At 33.0% G+C, this 22,462-nt stretch overlaps 1 protein-coding gene across 4 annotated transcripts in view; it reads right to left on the bottom strand.

Annotated features, from left to right (window-relative positions):
- The window catches only part of LOC127709317 (acidic mammalian chitinase-like), a 109,544-nt gene that overhangs the window by 82,378 nt on the left and 4,704 nt on the right, over positions 1-22,462 (bottom strand). For all 4 annotated transcript variants that reach the window (XM_052214780.1, XM_052214778.1, XM_052214779.1 and 1 more), the window contains exons 3-14: positions 20,055-20,249; positions 18,950-19,206; positions 17,901-18,025; positions 16,983-17,106; positions 16,190-16,375; positions 14,918-15,028; positions 13,811-14,009; positions 10,912-11,082; positions 3,935-4,173; positions 2,400-2,524; positions 773-893; positions 247-429 (exon numbers count right to left, since the gene is read on the bottom strand). In XM_052214780.1, coding sequence (XP_052070740.1) covers positions 247-429; positions 773-893; positions 2,400-2,524; positions 3,935-4,173; positions 10,912-11,082; positions 13,811-14,009; positions 14,918-15,028; positions 16,190-16,375; positions 16,983-17,106; positions 17,901-18,025; positions 18,950-19,206; positions 20,055-20,249 — 2,036 coding nt within the window. The remainder of the gene's footprint in view (positions 1-246; positions 430-772; positions 894-2,399; positions 2,525-3,934; positions 4,174-10,911; positions 11,083-13,810; positions 14,010-14,917; positions 15,029-16,189; positions 16,376-16,982; positions 17,107-17,900; positions 18,026-18,949; positions 19,207-20,054; positions 20,250-22,462) is intronic.

Raw genomic sequence — 22,462 nt, 5'->3', positions numbered from 1 at the left:
AATGATTTTTATGATGTGGAATACCACACTCTACGTGCGTGATAGTGTATGTGATTGTGTACTTTAAGTACCGGGAAAGTAGAGAAATTATCACAAATTTGTATGTTATAAACTAACGGCAAGTTATCAATTCTACAATGCAAAAGTTTTCGAAATCCTCTTTGCAGTAGTTTAAGGTTGTATCTTACATTAAAGCTAAACATAAAGAGAATCTCTTGTAAACAAGTTCAAGTGACTGATAATTACTTCATAATAGGCCAGTTTTCCTTCCTGACGGCTCCATTGCCCCTCCTTTCCCAGTCCAAATGCAGTAGCTCCTATCATGTGTGCTCCCGGTAAAGCTTCGTATGTATTACCATAAGCAGGTATTCCAACTACCAGTTTGTTTCTAGGTAAACCAGCTTTAAGCCACACGTTTATGGATGTTTTCTGCCAAAAAATCAAATCAAATTTATGAACAATGTGGCATTATTTGGAAACTCTGGGGTAAAAATATACTCACACTATTAATGCTTATTTTACTGAACATTATTCTATTCTGTTACAAAGATGTAAATGAGGTTTGGTATACGTTAAATGGAGACTAGATTTTTATAATGTTCATTAGTTAACGCTTCTAGTTGTGAAATAGTTGTTTTATTCGGAAAGGATCGTACAATATGGATAAAATCAAACTTGTTTTACATAACATGAAACATAAAAAGAAATTAAGTTATACGGCCATACTATTCCATGACAAAAACAGCGTACGACTATTTAGATTAAAACATACCACATTCAGATTATTTGTGAACGAATTCGATTTATCAGCATCGAGAGCACTTCCATGAACAATATTATATTTGTAATCTCTGTTAAAGTTGAATGAAGCAAGATTGACAAAGTTCAGATATCTGAAAATGATATTATAGATGTGTAAACATGTGACATATACTACAGAAAGAGACTTGAATGTCTTAAATTTCGAATCCTTGTACAAAAAATGGCGGAGCTTTGATCGCTCACTAGGTACTCTATGCTGGTATGAAGATACAATATGCATCATTCACGGGTCTTTATCTTGAGTTGAATTAAACTAAACGATCAAATTATTTATCTATATGTAACCGGCATTTACTTGTGTCATTTCGGGGCCTTTTATATCTGACTATGCGGTATGGGCTTTGCTCATTGTTGAAGGCCGTACGGTGACCTATAGTTGTTAATTTCTGTGTCATTTGGTCTCTTGTGGACAGTTGTCTCATTGGCAATCATACCGCATCTTCTTATTTTCATAGGTATGAGTAAAGGGAGATAAGGGTTATATATCAATGAGACAGCGATCCAATCTATAAAATATTAAAGCTCAACACGCAACCTTCACCGATAGTATAGTGTCTTAACCATGTGTCAAGCTCAAAAAAACATCGAGTATAGCCAAGTTGTGAATAAATTCAACTCAGACATCAACAAGTGACGAAGCTAAATTAACCTTTAATAAGTACTCGCTCGTTCATCTTTTAAACTCAATTACTTGAAGCACATAAAGCATTAAATGAACGTTCAATAAAATTTGAAGTATTAAAGCACTAAATTCTTTCACAAGATGTTATAGACAAACCCTCACGTCATAAAGTCAAAAGTTGCCCAAAATAAGACAAGTGAATGCTTTTTCAATGTATTGATTCTGCTGATACAGAATTCGTTCGTCTGACACTCTACTATCGGTAGCTGAACTCTTAACTCAAATTGTCAATGGTCAAGTATATTTACATTAGAAAAACTACAAGACGCCACATTGAGTCAATGGGAAAATGCACAGTCCGCGAGAAAACAAACACTATAACAAAATCATCAGAGAAGTTTAAACTGACAGTGAGAAAGCTAAACGTTCGTACTTTAATTGGTCATTTAACATTTTTGATTCAAGCGTCACTGAGAAGTCTTTTGTAGACGAAACGCGCGTCTGGGGTACGCAGTTTTAATTCTTGTGTCTATGGTGAGTTTGTTTTTCTACTATTTTGTTAAAAAGTTTTGAATGAAGATTACAGACAGAAATTCTAAATTTAATGTTTACAAACCGACAATGATAACTTTAAACTTTGGAATTTGTAAGAATTACTTCAGGTGAATCAATACATTGCATTTTTGTATTTTAAAGAAAAAACATGCATGGTTTAAACAGTACGTATCGTCTAAATTCTGGAGAATTGTTTAGAATATAAATCAAATGGTTTTCCATAGTTTCAAAATGTTACTACAGGATTTGACATTGTCATGGTTTTGACACTTTCCATTTTCTTTCTGGGTCATTTAACGGATGACGTATGTAAATGTATATGTTTCCGATGCACGTGATATTGTATTTGGACGTCGGTATACCTCAATATCTGTATGTGAATTAAGTAAATACTACTTACTGACTCAAAGAAGCAACATCGTATCGAGAAGTAGCATCAACTTCAAACGGTGATACTCGTGCTGATATAATCAAGGGACGACGACTCATGGTGTTTGCATCCAAGTCAAATAACTGGCGTATTGACTTCAAAAAAGAAGATATTCCTTTAGAATAACATAATAAAAGTTCTTGGCAAATAAAGGCAAAATTCGGATATTGCATTCTTATAAAAAAAACCTATCAGGCACACTCGGGTCCGCGAGTCTGGTAACCCAAATATAACATACAGAAATAAGCATACCAAAATTCTAATGGTATTAAATAATGTCAATTAAACGATGTTAATTTAAAATTGATAATTTTCCCCCTAGAAAACACAATCATATAGTGCTTTGTAAGCTTGAAAAATCAAATACTAGTAAACACGTTTTCCTCGAGAATGCTAACATTAGTCTTTATCATTCAGTTCAATATACAGCATAAATATATTACATTTAGAGAAGACTTTACAATTTTGACACTACATTGTGTAAATCTTGAAATCTTGATTTCGGCAATTCTATCTGCATAAATATTAGTGATTCGGGTTATATTTCAGTATTCTATGTAATTGATTGGAAACTTTTAGGACATTAATTATAGACATTCAAACTTGACAAAGCTTCACCATGAAAATTTCTTTTGTTTTCACCTTTCAAAGTAATAAATTATAATGAATGCTTCTCCAAGCTAATTTTGTGTGATACACTTTAAGGCCGATATAAGAAGATGTTCGGTCAAATTATTGATAACGATAGCATTCAAGGAGAAAGTGTGTAAAGCATGCATAACGAAGGCATAAAAATTCGTAACTGTGATTTTCGATTAAAAAGTGTCTTATATAATAAAACCTTCGTCAAACATTTAAAATAAACATTCAAAAATTTAAATACTGATATTTAAAATACAACTTAAATTTCTAATTAACTGATATGACGTTTTTAAATGATATAACTAACTTAGGCACATCTCAAAATGCATTCACATAATATTATATGTGTGATCATATTGTGCGGACGGCCGAAATCAGTTATTGTTTGGGGAATGTGTAAGATAAAATATATTCAAACTTTTTAGACTATTAAGGTTGTTTATACATTTTAAAGGACATGTGTTTATTTAAGACTTTGTTTAATCTCATATAAGTGCGAGTGTTTTCCATCATGTATGAGTAAGTTCATGCAACCGTTTATAGCATATTTACAAGTTAGCTCTTAGATGTATTAAATTGTAATTCCAAATTTATTTCAAAAATAGAACTTTCTGTATCTAATAGTAAGTACTCGTGAAAGAACTGTCATGTCTTTTGCCCTCGTTCAGAACACTCCTGTCAGGAAAACAAAAACAACGTCTACGCTCTTGGAAAATACTATAGTCGCCAATATTTCCTCTTTAAAGCAGAAACGGATTTAGAGGGCAGGGGGCACTCCAAACATTGCCTTGTTTGGGAGCTTCGCCTCCTGGATCCGTATCTGTAAAGAATACATTAACATTGTACGTAGATATTGTACACACCTTAATCAGGTCTGTGAATTTGGCCTTGTTACCAGGAGAACCTTGGAAGTCAAACATCAGATCAATACCATCAAAATCATTCTTTCTTACAAAAAGTAGTAAGTTAACAACGAATTCTTCCATACTTTCAGCAGTTTGTGCTATTTGACTAAATGGGTCTGCCATTTCTGAATTGATTCCAAGAAGGATCTTTATATCAGATTTAAGCCGTCTTAGTCTTTTAACTTCGGCATACTGACCTTTAATTAAAAATGATCCATTAAAAGTTAAGAAAAAAATCTGGAATATCGCTTAGATCCCAATAGAAGTTAAACACATAGGATAGGAATTATCATGATCGCAAATTTGAAGCAGATTAGTAATGCAAAGTTTAATTCCAAAATTCATTTGATGCACATTACGCATTTCTGAATTTTATTTACTTTATACGTTGAATTGCGATAAACCCAAAAAATATCCTCTGAATACCAAGAAATATCAATGAATCGGTCATTTTTGTTTTAATTTGCCGTTCATAGTACAGTGGAATCACTCAAAACATTTTGAATTTTTCATCCCCAATCATTGATAACAGCTTAGCCAGATTCGGCACTATTCAGAATTTGTTATGTTCAATTCTCTTTTATTTCGTAATTGGTTTGAACTTGCAACTGTTTCGATTCGGTTTTTACACAACAAATAACAAACGTTATCAAAAGATGTTTTAATGCGAAAGTGATTATTGTTGTCACCAGTAATTGTTGGATGTTTTCGAGTCGGGATTGGTAGAGAAATACGCATGCTATTCAATGTCCGTTCGCTTAACACATGTTTCTGGAATTCTTCTTTTATGATCACTCGAGACCAAACTTTTGAAATCAAATGATATAAAGAAAAGTTAAAGAACATAAAAACCAAAAGGGAAAGTAGAACAGTCAAAAAACCGTCTTAGGTCAACTTTCCCAGGATCGTTACAACATTAGCTAAAGCAGAATTCAAAGTATATATATATATATATATGTATTTTTATAATTGGCAGAATATTATTGAAAATTGTGATATTTGCCTGAATATCTGCTGCTCAAAATCTTGTTTTTCATTTTTTTCTTCAAAAAAGTTAAAACATCTTAATGAATGTAAATACTTAAGCCCCAAGACTTTGCGGGTCTACGAATCGACAATTACATTTCCCTCTCACCGACCTTCTCCGTTCAGTTGTATCTCTACGAAATCAAAGTAGCTGGTAACGAACGATTGAAAAATTAGAGGTCCTCCAGAACAACAGTTATGATTTCGAGTAACTCAGTTATTGACACAACAACTGTTACAGTAGTTTCTCCTGGGAATTCGGATTTCCTTCTTCGTTTAAGCATACTTACGATTTTGGATGTGTAATGATTGATATTCTAGTCCTAGATACATGATTTGTTTTAATTAGTTGTTATTGTCTTTGAACTAGATTCCAGTACTTGTTATTGTGCTTTGTATCGATCAGGTGAGAGAAGCCTGTTCAACTGCTTTTTATAGTTTGTTCTTATGTTGTGCTGTTACAACATTTTCCCAGGTTAGGGGATGAGTTGGGCGCCTGGAAACATGTTTAACACCGCCATTTTTGTATGAGCCTGTCCCATGTCAGGAGCCTGTGATTAAGTGGTTGTCGATTGTTGCTGTATATTATATAATATTTGTTTTTCGTTTATTGTTTTGTAAATAAATCAGGCCGTTAGTTTCCTCCTTTGAATTGTTTTACATTTGTTATTTCGGGACCTTTTATAGCTTGCTATGCAGTAATGGTTTTTCTCCTTGTTGAAGGCCGTACGGTGACCTATACCTACTACGTCAATTGGTCACTGGTGGAAAGTTGTCTCGTTGGTTAGGGGATGAGTTGGGCGCCTGGAAACATGTTTAAAACCGCCATTTTTGTATGAGCCTGTCCCATGTCAGGAGCCTGTGATTAAGTGGTTGTCGATTGTTGCTGTATATTATATAATATTTGTTTTTCGTTTATTGTTTTGTACATAAATCAGACCGTTAGTTTCCTCCTTTGAATTGTTTTACATTTGTTATTTCGGGACCTTTTATAGCTTGCTATGCAGTAATGGTTTTTCTCCTTGTTGAAGGCCGTACGGTGACCTATACCTACTACGTCAATTGGTCACTGGTGGAAAGTTGTCTCGTTGGCAATCTTACCACATTTTCTTATATTTATAATAACTAGAACACAACCGCGACATCGCGGGTTTGTGACTGAATTAAAGTACCTTCGCCTTATTTTCAGTCTGGATTTTAAGTACTCGCAATGTCATGTGATAAAGTAACGCTGATTATAAGGTGCACAGTTTTCTCTGCTTTCAAAATATTTCTGTTTGAATCCGTCCTGGTTTTCTTACCACAACCAGAATCTACTTGTAGATGTTTTTTGGTCAATGATTGATTAAAGTAGTGTCAATCCCTGTATAATGACGAAGTTCAGGTGTGATTATGACCAGTGTTTATACCAAATCCCAAAATACACCGTTTGCTGGTGCGCCTGACAGAGGCGGAACGTACAGATTAGGCAACAGGTACTATTGGTCTCGATGTCGGATTCGACACGGAACTTTGTTAATTATTGGTAATATTAATTATTTAGAAAACAAAAGGGCCTGGAATGGTGTAATTTTAATCAACATCCTGTAATAGTTCTATATAAAGTTGAATTCTTTGATTCGTCTTTTTACGTCATGCCGGCTTACAAATTGGACCTCGTTATTTTAGTAATATAGATTAAAGTCGTGCCAACATCCTGAAAGTCGTGGCATTTAACTGCATAAAACAAACATACAAATTGGCAAAACTTCCTTTGTATATACTAATACTTGTGCATGCTTGTATGACAACATAACTACCCTTTACAAATCTGACAGAGGCTGACTTTCAAACTGTACTCTTTGACAGAAAAATCTAAATATATCATCACTAAATTGGATATGATTTATGAACAATTTGTAATATGTATATAATGAAATAATACGTGTCTTATTGTTTTTACTTAGATGTCCTCTTTATGACGATTTTAGAAACCATTTATATTATGTTGCTGAATATTTTAATGAAAATTTTAATACTTTAAATGATAACCAAAAGTTAGTGTTTTTATTCTCAGATGTAAATATGATACGTGTGTGTGCCAAAACCTGTTATTTGATTTTAAGAAGACGTAGAAATTTTAAATATAATTATAAATAGTACTTTATTCCATATTGTTTAATGTATTATATCAATGCATTTTAACAGTCTCTTATAATTCTGTATAGAATGGCTCTCATTTATTTAGTATTGTTTTACAATGTATAAATATCGATTGTACGTGTTGAGAGATGAGACTTTAATAAAACATTGAATTGAATTGTCTTAAATGAATTCCGATTGTGTCATTTCTAATTGGAGGGGCCTCGGTGGCCGAGTGGTCTAAGTAGTTACTACTTTAATCACTAGCCAGTCAACACTGAGGTTGTGAGTTCGAACCCCGCTCGTGCGGGTGCACTCGACTGCAATCTTAATTGACTAGGATTGTCAGTTTTCCTATCGAAGGTCGGTGATTTTCTCCGGGCACTCCGGCTTCCTCCACCAATAAAAACTGGCCGCCACGAAATAGCCCAAAAGCGGTGCTTAAAAGTGGCGTTAAAACACAAAAAATCAAAAATCAAAATCATTTCTAATTGGTCAACACATCGAAGTCTAACTTGATGTTGTCTTCCTCCTATTCCCACTTTCTAAAAATCACTATTCCTGTGTTTTTTCTTCTTCAAAGAATTACTTAAAAATAAAGAATAAGTCAGATAAATAGAAGTAAGATTAAAACATCATTATATTTGTAAACTTAAAAAATTGTCATCCGAACAAATAAATTGATGATAAATAATATTATAACAAACTTTCCCATCTTGCAAGATTTCCATGTACAACAAACGCAAGAAGAACCTACCAGTTTTACCAAAAACTGTTGATGAAATCAGCATAGATGGTATTTGGGCACGTACTACAAAAGGTGACCCATTCCTGTCCGAGCCTATTCTTCCAACTTTACACATTTCACGCAATGGTTGACGGCGCAATGTATCCACTGGTACACAGTTTACTTCCAGCCAAGAGCGAACTAGTTTACACAAGATTCCTGACTTTACTCAAAGATGTATGCCACCAACACCTACTACAACTTCAGCCTACCACTATCTTCCTGGACTATGAAGTCGCCATCTGAAATGCAGCTTTTTCTGTATTTCCTGGCATCAACGCAAAAGGCTGTTTTCTCCACTTCACACAATGCATATGGAGAAAAACACAAGAAACAGGGATTCAGATTCAATACAAGGAAGACAACAACATTCATCAACTAGTACGCCGTACCGCTGTCCTTCCACTTGTACCTACTGCTGATGTCGAAGATGTGTGGTTTAATGCCCCAACAGACATATAGATCACTTTGATACTTACATCAACTACACAGCCTTTACAGACTATGTAACAACATACTGGGTCGAACAGAAAACAGTCACCTTTGGGACCATTACACAACACAGGGACCGAGGACTACACATCATCTAGAGGGATGGTACAGAGCTGAAGAAACATGTCCAGCACCCATATCCAAACATCTTTAAACTCATAAAACTACTGAAACATGCCTGACCATGATCAGTATGCAGCCGGTGGGAAGAGAGTGGCCCAAAAACGAAAGTATGTCGAAATCAACAACAGATTAGAAGAGCTTAAGGTTAGACACCGCAACCAGGAAATCACAACAGTACAGTTTGGTGATGCAGCCTCCCACCTTCTTCACGTTGAATAGATTAATAAACTTTAATAGACTTATATACAGTGAATTTCTAATGTGTGTGCTACAATGTGTGATTTGTTTTACTGCTGTTAACTTGTATTGTTTGTTTCATATCATAATGCTTGCTTGAATCTACTGTTGAATTTGTGTTATAAAAGAACTAAAATAATTTACTAACATTTGTTCCCATTTCTTTCTTATTTATTTTAATTAAAAACACAGAATTCATACACATACAAAAATAACCTATTACTTATCCAAAAAAAACACTTGTCAATTAAAAGTTGATTTAACTATGTTTATACAGTATAATCCTTTATTTGCACAAGTTTCCCCCTATTCCCACATGAAATTTTAACTTTTCTTACCAGATTTATAAAAAGTGGGAATAGGATGAATGAACCTTGATTCTTCCTCCTATTCCCACTTTTTAAAAATCACTATTCCTTCTATTCCCACATGCAAATAACAATAGATGTTTTGATAAACTAATTTGTTTTTATAACAATCAAGGTTAATTAAAAATTCACCTAAGATTTACCTGTCGTTTTTAAAAGAAAACATATTTCTTACACTGTTTAAGTATAATATTATTTAAAAAAAAAATAATAATTTAATATACTGTTTATTTGTAATATGTTTTTTTCTTTTTCAAAGAATTACTTAAAAATAAAGAATAAGTCAGATAAATAGAAGTAAGATTAAAACATCATTATATTTGTAAACTTAAAAAATTGTCACCCGAACAAATAAATTGATGATAGATAATATTATAACAAACTTTCCCATCTTGCAAGATTTCCATGTACAACAAACGCAAGAAGAACCTACCAGTTTTACCAAAAACTGTTGATGAAATCAGCATAGATGGTATTTGGGCACGTACTACTAAAGGTGACCCATTCCTGTCCGAGTCTATTCTTCCAACTTTACACATTTCACGCAATGGTTGACGGCGCAATGTATCTACTGGTACACAGTTTACTTCCAGCCAAGAGCGAACTAGTTTACACAAGGTTCCTGACTTTACTCAAAGATGTATGCCACCAACACCAACTACAACTTCAGCCTACCACTATCTTCCTGGACTATGAAGTCGCCATCTGAAATGCAGCTTTTTCTGTATTTCCTGGCATCAACGCAAAAGGCTGTTTTCTCGACTTCACACAATGCATATGGAGAAAAACACAAGAAACAGGGATTCAGGTTCAATACAAGGAAGACAACAACATTCATCAACTAGTACGCCGTACCGCTGTCCTTCCACTTGTACCTACTGCTGAGGTCGAAGATGTGTGGTGTAATGCCCCAACAGACATATAGATCAGATTGATACTAACATCAACTACACAGCCTTTATAGACTATGTAACAACATACTGGGTCGAAAAGAACAGTCACCTTTGGGACCATTACACAACACAGGGACCGAGGACTACACATCATCTAGAGGGATGGTACAGCAAGCTGAAGAAACATGTCCAGCACCCACATCCAAACATCTTTAAACTCATAAAACTACTGAAACATGCCTGACCATGATCAGTATGCAGCCGGTGGGAAGAGAGTGGCCCAAAAACGAAAGTATGTCGAAATCAACAACAGATTAGAAGAGCTTAAGGTTAGACACCGCAACCAGGAAATCACAACAGTACAGTTTGGTGATGCAGCCTCCCACCTTCTTCACGTTGAATAGATTAATAAACTTTAATAGACTTATATACAGTGAATTTCTAATGTGTGTGCTACAATGTGTGATTTGTTTTAGTGCTGTTAACTTGTATTGTTTGTTTCATATCATAATGCTTGCTTGAATCTACTGTTGAATTTGTGTTATAAAAAAACTAAAATAATTTACTAATATATGTTCCCATTTCTTTCTTATTTATTTTAATTAAAAACACAGAATTCATACACATACAAAAATAACCTATTACTTATCCAAAAAAACACTTGTCAATTAAAAGTTGATTAAACAATGTTTATACAGTATAATCATTTGTTTGCACAAGTTTCCCCCTATTCCCACATGAAATTCTAACTTTTCTTACCAGATTTATAAAAAGTGGGAATAGGAGGAATGAACCAACTTGATATACATTTGCCAAAAGGCACATAATACTTTATCAAATGCGAAAATGTAACATATTGGTTTAGAAAGGGTTATGGTCATTACTTACCACTATTTCCTAAATCATTAATTTCTGTAGGCATGATTTCAGTTCCTACTATTTTAGCATATTTATAGATTATATGAGTACACAGGTTTACATCTATTTGTGTTGCAGTAAACTTATACGGACTTTTGATATATTGTGCCTGGTTGTCGAAGTAACATACTCTGTGGAAACCTGTAAAACCATTAAATTAGTTTTAAAATGTTAATTTTATGAAATTTGTATAGCTACAGTTTCTCTAAGTTAATATTCTGAGAGCTAAGAAAATAAATATTTCAAAATTTGAAAAACTATTACACTGGGCCATATATAACGAAGTCGATTTGATAATACAATAATAAGTTATTACGTAAATATAATTTTTAAAATGTTTCAAAAGTTCAAATGTGAAATTGTTCGAAAGTTCACAATTTGTCACACGGACACGTAATCGTAAAGTGGTATATTTTCGGTCCTGACAAAAATAAATTCTGGTGGTAAATGAATTCCTGTCTACCCACGAGTGGAGAGACCTGATGGAATCTAATCTTTTTTTTTTCTTTCCTAGTATTTATATAGTCTGTGTTCCTGGTATTGTACAAGGTTATTAAATGTCCACAGGACACATGATTTAGGTTGCATGTTTCGGACAAGGTTAACCTTTGTCCGCAGAATACATGTAATAGTTATACTGGAACAATATTCACTTAAGTTTGTCAATGGTCACTTCTGTAATTGTTTTGTTGCCCATCCGATAAATTGTTCGAAGGTTATTTCAATACGATTGTCAAAATAATTGTAACACCACATGTACAATTTGTTAATGAATTACATAGTTGTCGTTATGCAATTAGATAATGAATGTTCTCTACCACATTGTGTTACATATATAGATATATTTTGAACTTTAATAACTTGTGAACATAGTACATTTTGTAAACATTTTTTTTAATAAATTCTACATTTCTCAAAAGATAATAATTTTATTGCTGAAAGAGGGATAATCCAAATTTCTAAGAGAAGAGAAAATAATAATATAAACAGTACCAATTTTACTGCACCAGATGCGCATTTCGACAATTAATGTCTCTTCAGTGATGTTAGAGGCCAAAATATTTAAAAATCCATAACCTAATACAGACGTTGTAGAGCTAATCAACCAAAACAACCTTAAGTATAGCCAATAAATTTCGTGTAGGTAGGTATAGCGTAACGATTTCTGCACACGAAAGAATCAAAGAAACAACTCTATGAAGATTACTATCTAACATATTCTTATTTCTAGCTTTAGTATTAATTTCCCTCCCTCATCCCGAGTGACTCGAATTGCAGAACATAGAAATATTGGATTTATTGTGAATGTGTTTTCGCCCAGTACTTACATGAAAATTTGCTACTGGACGTTAATCTAACAACCACGATTATCATTTGTAAAGACGATTCATTCATTTCCAATTATGAAATTATAGAAAAGTATGGTTTTTTCGGAAGTACCCAACATAGTCTATTTCTTTCGAATTTTCAGTAATGTTTATAGTTCGTAACTTCAAAATATATATAATATCTTATCAGTTTGTGTTCCGTCGGTGTCCATATGATTATTTTATATTAATAACGGTAATTTATGTATCAACAACATATGATATATCTGAAAAATCTATGGATTTAAAATTGGTGATTTGATGATTTAAAAAAAATTTAAGAACGTTTTTCGCCGATTGTATGAGCTTTCTATACTAATGTTCACCTATTTTGAAAGAATTCAATCCGTAATATTTCAGAAAATAAAAGAGATAAATGCATTATTTTTTCGATTTTCCGTTATTATAGTTCAACGAGTTGTATGCAAAATGTTACCAAAATCTGTGACACAGCCCATTTACTGTAACTTGACCTTAAAATGCGAACATGGTGCAGCTAAAATCTCACAATTTTGATAATGTGTCGCATCGATACTTGTGTTACATACTAAAATATAGCATTATAGTGGGAGTTATTGAAATAGTTTATATTGTGGAATTTTGGTTCTCGGTTGATGAATAATCTTATGTTTTTTTTATAACAATACATCTTAAACAAGATCTTTTCAGGTAATGCTTGCTTTATGCACTTGCAGCCCTGTACAGTTTTTTTTATTGCTTTAACGTGTCATCAAAGGACAAATTGATAATATGGCACTACCACATTTTCATTAATTTCAATGTAATAACGTACATAACAAAGGTTAAACTCATTGGTATTTCATATCTAATCAAACATTTTCATTGGCTTTAACAAGAAAAATAATTTGAAATGGAAATAACATTTAATAAATTTCGTACGTCAGAAGCGCTTTACTGGATTAACCCTCACTAGGAATGCTGCAACCCAAACATGTAAGAGCAAGGGATGTATAAACATGTAGAAACGTAAGGAGCTATATAACCTAGAAATAAAGGGATCTTAAACGAATAGCCAACTTCATTGAAGGTCAACTTTGCATGAGAGAGTTGGAACCTTAGTTTCCTAGTAATTTTTTAATCTATCAAAGGAGAATTTTATAAAAAAAGAAATATGACTCAGTCAAGCCAGCAAGTTGGGCTGTATATTTTTACCACTGTTGGTTTGAATTGACATGTATATTGCTTTCAAAATATTTTGGTACTAGTGTACATGAAAAATGAAACACAAGTCATACATAAAGTTGTAATTTTTTTCTTCTTAAAACAAGAACTGGCTTCAATAATTGTTTTGTCCATTATTACTGAACTAGTACATATTTTTGTTTAGGGGCCAGCTGAAGCACGCCTCCGGGTGCGGAATTTTCTCGCTGTATTGAAGACCCATTGGTGGCCTTCGGCTGTTTTCTGTTCTTTGGTCGGGTTGTTGTCTCTTTGACACATTCCCCATTTCCATTCTCAATTTTAATGTATAAAATAATTACCTGTTGACGGTTGAGGACGTGAGCTTGGTGAGGTTGTAGTTACTGGTTTTGGTGTGGGTGAGTCATTTGTCGTGAGTTCATTTGTTACAGCTGATATCAATGGATAAACGCCTTCATCGCATGCATCCCCTGTGAAGTCGTCCAAATCAAGAGCCCAAAACATAGCACCTCCTAGTCCCTTCTCTTTAATATACTTTGCCTGAAAATGTATATATTTTTTAATCACGATTTCTTATTTGTAAAAAAAAACTTTCTTAACGATCACTGTAATGTTAAATGTACGAGAATTACCAGCTTACCTCACATGAACCATTAAAAAATAAAAAGAAAGACGAAAATGCAAATTTTGCGTATATTCAACCTACGCACCAAGTAAGAACCTTAAACATATATTAATTCAAATATCAAAGTATTTAGAAGAAAATATCAAAACGGCAACATTCATCAGTTGGACATCCTAGATTTCCGTAATCGGATGGCTACAAATGATAATTTAAAATCATTTTAACATTAAAATACCACGCAGCTGTAATAAAAATAATTTTACAACTGGCTTATTCATAGTTGACTATCAACATATTTGGAGGTTTTGGTATGCTGCAAATTGTTGATCCAGTTAGTATGCTGCCATACATTTTATGTAATTGTCTTCCACAACTTACGGTATCAAGAATACCTCATGATGGATGATGTAGAAACAAAAAATTGTGTAAAATCATATTGATGTCATACAAGTATAGTTCTATCAACAGGAGCAAAAATCAGTATATGACTTTTCATTTTTTTCTCAAAGTTATAGCTATTTTTTTTGTATTGTCTTTATACATAGCATGTTCTCATAATGTAATGCCAATGACCGATGTACGCTCTTTATTCACAAACAATATTTTTGTTATGATTGAGACAATTTACATTGCTAATAACAGATGTAATCAACACAATGCACGCCTAAATTTATAAAATACTGATGGAAGTTTTGCGTGTTTAAATATTTATCCTTTGAAAAAAGTTCTCGGTTTGTTCGAAAGAATCAGTCACTGCCATGCGCCGTATTTATTATCGCTTGCGTGTATACGTATTTACTTGTCTGACTTGTTTCTTACTCACTTTTATCGTTACACTTCGAACGTTGTCGTATCCAACCCACTGATCTCCAGAATATGCATATGGAACTTGATGCTCATCATTCCATGCTGTTGTCCATCCGCTTGAACAAACCTAAAATATAAAATAAAGATTTTCGTATGATGTTAACAATTTTTCTTATTTGTATATTTATATAATATGTTGATCCAGTTGATAACTTTATTCACTGTTCGCTTGTATTCAGTAAAATGCGCGAACATTAATACCAATTTTGGTATAGAATTCGAAACTACGTAACTGTTTGAATTTTGTCTCCCTGTACTATTTATGACGCTGCAGTTTGAAAAATATCGTCGGTATCAGAGTAAAGTGTAAAAGTTATTAAACTGGTCGATAAAAGGGGTGAGTGCTCATAAAACAAGTTATCCACACATGGCCCACGTCGCGGACCTCTTCAATAGTTGCCTGAAGTCATTTCTTAATGTTTTGTGACTGAGAGACTTTTGCAATATGTTTATATAGTCTAGGCTTTATTTATTTAAAAATTTGTCAAGGCTTGAAGGTAATTTAAATCTTGTCATATTGTTTAGGCAATAGTCTATTATTGACGATAATATGTTGGGATATGTTTTTTGGATGTTTATGCGTTTCAGTGATGTACACACCGCATTTCAGGTACGATTCCATGTCAAGTCTATTATTAGCTGTATCAACAAGATAGATTTTGAAATTATGCTAGCAACGACCATCTGTCGATTACATATCAATTCTGGTTTCTGATAGATCACCTAAGTGAATTTGTAATTCTAGTAATATGCCCAATAACAGCAATCTTACGATAACGTGCTAATACTAGTGTTGTATGTTTCAATTTGATGCGTTTATCATTAAATGTTACAACCATCGCTCATGCTGGAGTCAACCCTTTGTTTAATGTTGTGTCAAGTCCAGTAATGGGTTTTGACAGTGTGGTTTATATCAAAATAAGGAGATGCGACAACAATCCACCAGAGTCCACACGACGTGGTTAAGTCAAGTATTAATCAAATTTAGAAAGGTCAAACTCGATTTTAGAAAGACTTGTAAAATATTGATGTTTGTTTTTTTCATATACCAATAAGTGACCATATTTAATTCGATTACTCATCTATCTGTCATTTAACAAGATAATGTTATTCTTGCGGATTGTCCCCGATTTACTTCCAAAATACCTAAACATGTAAAACCCGCATATAAAAAAGATGATATGCAAGCCGTATACTCTTAAGGAAATATATATTGTAAAACAATAACCTCATAGTAGCTTAGAAAGCCTTTTTCCCGCGTATATTTTCCTGGAGATCCTCCACCAGCAGTTGCTGCACCAAATCTAGTGTTTGAGGAACTTGACAACTTAAATGATCTGCCATACGTGCCAATTCCAAGAATGAGTTTTTCTTTTGGCGTTCCTTGATCTACCCAATACTGAGCAGCCCAGTCCTAAAAGATATATTTTTATTGTTTTCAAAGAAATAATCAAATTATTGTTATTAACACAGCATGTTCAAACAACAATGTATCTGAAAACCTTTCTGGTATTATGGCTTTAAAAACAACGTAACTGCAATTTTTTTATGTTACTATAACGGGATAAAGAGGTGGATGACTTCCACTTTAATCTAATAAAAAAAAGAATTCAACATTTATAATTCAATCAAACCCTATGTATTTACAGCTATTGACGTAAGATCACTATTTAGTCTTATCAAAATTGTTTTATTTATTAACTACAAGAACCATTAATACCTTCTTTCAGAGTAAGTCGTAGTTTAAACTTTGTTTACTCTTGGGATACAAAAAAAAACATCTTACGAGCTGTTGTAGGCTAAAATTGTATGATAAAAACTAAATTACTTTATTTTTTCTTTGGTTTTTTGTTATATCAGTATGTCTTTGATTTGGACTATTCAGCCTAGTTTTATTTTTAATTGCTCTGTTTGTTAAAATTTGACTTTATTGGAGAGGAAAACAGAGCACAAAATCTGTCATTGTTTACAAATATGTTCCAAAATTTGTTTTCTTTAATATCGTATACACCAATCCATACCTGATTTAGCGTTCGTTCGTCTCCTGTTTCGTCGTTTCTAGCATACAGCGGACTGTTGTGTCCGGTTTTCTTTTCCCATGAACCATGAAGGTCATAAGCCATTAAATTGATGAAATCTAGATCACTGTAATTGTATAAATATTTAGAGTCCCTTTTCAACCATCTTCTATATTTTTTGATCTTAATAAGTAGAATGAAAAGGTTCATAGAAGATCGCTTGCACACTACAAATTAGTCTTATAAAATATGCTGACGTCTACAGCATTAACAGAAACAATTATTAATCTATTTTGTTAATAAATTATTATAATTATAATAAAATTATGATGTAAATACTACATCTTTTTTAATTGCTGCAGTAGAATTATAATTCTAGGATAAATCTTTATATTCTTATGAAATTATGTAAATATTTGTTCTTGCTTCTTAAAACAAAAGAAAAAAAAATCATAACTTAATTCTGAAGTACGATATATTAAGAGGGGTTTGTTTATATTGTTCTATGTAAAAAAAAAACATAGCAAAATTACCGAACTTCAAGGCAACTTCAAAAAGGGAAAGTCCATAAAAACTGACAAAACCAAACGCTATTAATCAACGGAACAAGTGAAAAACAACTGCCATATTCCTGACTTGTAAAGTTTAGTGTGGCTTTGGAACGAAGGTATTGTCATTCTTTTGATAATTTAGTTGACCTCTTGTTATCTTTATTTCCTTTCATTGAGAACATTTTGAAAAAGGAATTTAAAAGGTTAAGAAATGGTAGATAAATCGATCAAGCTGCATATTTAAACATTTGTATTTAAAACAAAGATCCAATACAAGAAAAGTTGAACGGACTTAAGTTTTTGTTAGATAAAAATAACAAGTAAAAGAGAAATGCTAGATGTATCTCATATAAAAGCAGGTTCAACTTACGCCGCTATTTTTGAGATTTCGTACGCTGAATCTACTGTTCCCTTTCCGGCGGCAACGGCTGCAGTTAATAACAATCTTTCTCTTCCAGATGATTGAGCCTCATTTTCAAACTCCTTTCTAAGTATCTATAAAACATCGGTTTCACTTTAATTTGTAAGAAAGCAATAGTTGGTAAGAAGAAATAAAGAGGTTGGGCCGACTTCCTCTGTATTAGTTTACCTTCGTTGCCAAAATGTAAAAGTTGTCAAATCATAAACTTCCAACAATTTTCAACAATTTTGTTTATTTCTATAAAATCAAAACATCGCTGCATGTAGCTGTTGAAGGCCTTTTAATGAAAGATTGCAAATGAGTTATTTAATTTTCCATCAAAAGACGCCGCTAACCAAAATGAATGAATTTATATATTAAACTTTACTTCTAACAGAAATTAGGATTTATTTTAGGATGTCCTTTGTAAATAGTTTTGATATAGATAGTCAAAATTTGCTAGAATCTGTCAAAAATTACGGGTTTTTTGGTGGATATCTTAAGCGTTTAGAATTTGTTCTGTTTAGAAATAAACCATAATATAGTTAGAACCTTATGGTACACAGGGAGGGAGATATGAGACTATGATCGAAAGACCTTTTGAAAATGGCTCTAATAATATTAAAGAAATTTATAGTTAGAAATGACGAGAAAGTTACTGATGTATTGAATTATAATCCTGGTATCTTTGGTGAGTTTTTTTTAACCTGATATTCAGTAAAGATAAAATTAACCATTCTGCAATTGAACAATCTTGGAGGGTGAAAGTAAGTATCAGCCAGAGGGTTAGGGTATACACCGATGAGAGATAACACCAACAAGGCGTTAAGCCCGAATAAGACAGGTAACGTAAAATGTAACGAAAGAATCCATTGTAAGCGAAGTGGAAATGGAGGATCAGTAAAGTGAAAACATTGAACACATCAGTCAAAGATTAATTTTTAATATTTTGCTGTAGATGAATAATTGACATGGTTAACATAAACTAATGTTATTAACTTTATCAGAATTATACATACATTAACAAGTTGTGTAAACCTTTGTTTATCTTCAGGTGGACTTCCTCTATTTCCTGGATATTCCCAATCCAAATCTAACCCGTCAAAATTATGCTTTCTCAGGAAATCGATGGAATTTCCAGCAAACGTGTCAATATCGTTTTTATTATCAACCACGGTTGTGAATGGACCAGACCCATGGTTCCATCCTCCAATGGCAATCAGAATTTTCAAATCTGGATTCGTTGTTTTTGCTGCCATTGTCCTCTCAAACATGCCTGTTATTAATTAAAATTACAATTCATAACGATTTATAATGACAGGTAACAATGACTTTCACCATCTAAACTTTATGCTGAAAATTATTTTACATTGAAAAGATGTATAACAAGTGATATATACTATTGAGTTCCGTATCGAAGAACAGAATCCGCTGAATACATATTTAGAATACATCATAAGATAGGAATTTCACCACACCACTCACTTGAAATGTAGAAAAAACATATGTTCGTATTTGCTTATATGACAGAAAAGAAAGCTTTACTGTCGTCCTTGCCTTATTGCAATTTCCATATGATATAATTATCTTAAGAATACATTAACATAAAGATATACTATTCTGAAACTTATTGACATCATTTAAATTATATAGTTCGTTTGTTAATTTCCGTTTCATAAAATCATGTAAATGTACTAAAAAGGGATGCAACTCCCTCTTATGGATATATAGCTTTTCGCCTGTTTCGGCATTTATACATCTTTGGGTTTCAAATATTTGTCTTAAACGTTCCTGGTGAGGGTCTTTTTCGGACGCATAAAATTCATAAAAAATATTGTTTCATTTTAGGCAACTCGTACATGTTTCATATTTTTGGTTTGCCAAACATTTTTATTACGAACGTACCCAGAGGCCCGGGCCCCCCTTTTTTGGGAAAAATTTGGTTGCTTATATAGGGAATCACTGAAGCATGACTGGAGCGGGCCCCCTCTTAGGCAGTCAGTGGGCCCCCACTCATGAACATTTCTAGATCCGCCACTGGAACCTGATGTATGTTACTCTAGAAACATACATGTTGTGCACACTGAAATAATTTCATTAGTTTTTCTATGCTGTACTTTTTACCTTTTGACCATGATGTGCTTTCGTCGTTCCATTCATACGGCTTGATTATGAGTCCACTAACTTTTCCGAAAGAGTAGATAATATGCGTACAGAGAAATGGGTCAATATCTTCTGGGAAATACTTAAAAGGATTCGGTCGGTACTGTGCCCAATTTGTGTAATAGCAAACTCGTTTGTACTCTGCCATTGCCTCACCTGTAAAAATATAATACAAAACAGAATTAAACGCTTAAAAACAGATGGAAAATATGTTTCTCTTCATTCTACTTTTATGACGATTTTATAATTTGGCCAAAAAATAAATCTTGTGTTATTACATAATGATACTTTTACAACATCAGGTTATGAGAATAAACGATATACTTCTGCATTCGTATTTAATTGGATCTCTATGCATGCAAACACTTCCGGGTCACTTGATATCGTTTTCGGTATTTACCAGAGTCCGCATTGATCAAGCTTTGGTTTAAGTGTTACCTGCTGATTACGGTGTCTTCCTCCTATTCCCACTTTTTAGAAATAACTATTTCTTCTATTCCCACATGCAAATAACAATAGATGTTTTGACAAATAATTTGTTTTTATAACAATCAAGGTTAATTAAAAATTCACCTAAGATTTACCTGTATTTTTTAAAAGAAAACATATTTCTTACACTGTTTAAGTATAATATTATTTAAAAAAAAAATAATACACTGTTTATTTATAATATGTTTTTCTTCTTCATAGAAATACAGAAAAATAAACAATAAGTCAGATAAATAGAAGTAAGATTAAAAAAAAACATTGAATTTGTAAAGTTGAAAAATTGTCATCCGAACAAATAAATTGATGATAGATAATATTATAACAAGCTTTCCCATCTTGCAAAAATTCCATGTACAACAAACGCAAGAAGAACATACCAGTTTTACCAAAAACTGTTAATGAAATCAACATAGATGGTATTTGGGCACGTACTACCATACAAGGAAGACAACAACATTCATGAACTAGTAGGCCGCTATTCTTCCACATGTACCTACTGCTGGGGTCGAATATGTGTGGTTTAATGCCCTTACCGACATAGATCAGATTGATACTAACATCAACTACACGCCAATGACAGACTATGAAACCACATACTGGGTCGAACAGAACAGTCACCTTTGGGACCATTACAGAACAAAGGGACCGATGACTACAAAACATCTAGAGGGATGGCACAGCAAGCTAAAGAAACATGTCCAGCACCCACATTAAAACATCTTTCAACTCATAAAACTATTGGAACATGAGGAAGCTTGTTATGCCCTGACCATGATCAAATATGCAGCCGGTGGGAAGAGAGTGGCCCAAAAACGAAAGTATGTCGAATTTAACAACATATTAGAAGAGCTTAAGGTTATACACGGCAACCAGGAAGTCACAGCAGTACAGTTTGGTGATGCAGCCTCCCACCTTCTTCACGTTGAATGGATTAATATTTTTAATAGACTTATATACAGTGAATTTCTAATGTGTGTGTTACGATGTATGATTTGTTTTAGTGCTGTTAACTTGTATTGTTTGTTTCACACTGTTAAATTTTTGTTATAAAATAAATAGAATAAATGTTTTTCTGTAGATGCTTTTTCTTGAAATTGAGGAATAACTCCTATGCAAGTTTTAAAACACTTCATGGGGGTTTACAAATTTATCATGTCAAAACAGTTTAATTCGGTTTTATTTAACTAAAACAAAACTGTATGGTTTTCAACAATAAGCAAAACTTATACCATATAGTAAGCTATAAAAGGTCCCGAAATGAAAAATGTGAAAAAACTAGAAACCTAACGATCTATAGATAGATAGATAGATAGATACTTTATTCTCTAAAAACTAAAAACTAAAAACTAATTACAAGTTTACAGAGAAACATACAATATAAATACAGATACAATAGTTGAGGTAAACAAATACAGTATGATATTCTAAAAGTACAAAATTATGATGGCATACATGTTTAATAACATGTATAATGAAAGGTTAAAATCAATAGAAATAAAAAAAAATGGAGACGCCGACGCCGACGCCACTATCGACGACGAAATATAGGTTTGTTGTGTCTCACTGCCGCTACATTGATGTCGCAGGCTCGACACAAATCAAAAGACTTGAACTTTATTGTTAACAAATGAAACACTTCAAATCAACTCACACTAAAGTTACAGGGAAACGGGGGGAGGGGGGCTCGGACTTAGCGACAAAGCATAAATACTATAAAATAAGAATTTTCCGAATTTTGTTTTAGCGAACTTATATGAATATCAATCTTTTATTTGTAATCAATTGAATTCCCTGATCTACCTCGCACTAATTGAAAAATAAACTTTTTGGAATATCTGTTTCACATGTGACGACGGACATGTTCCAGTGGTCGTAACCAT

Source organism: Mytilus californianus, unplaced genomic scaffold, assembly GCF_021869535.1.
Source record: "Mytilus californianus isolate M0D057914Y unplaced genomic scaffold, xbMytCali1.0.p SCAF_7, whole genome shotgun sequence".
In the NCBI taxonomy this organism is placed as follows: Eukaryota; Metazoa; Mollusca; class Bivalvia; order Mytilida; family Mytilidae; genus Mytilus; species Mytilus californianus.
The sequence above is the reverse complement of the archived record's forward strand: the minus strand, read 5'-3'. Positions and strand labels throughout refer to the sequence as shown.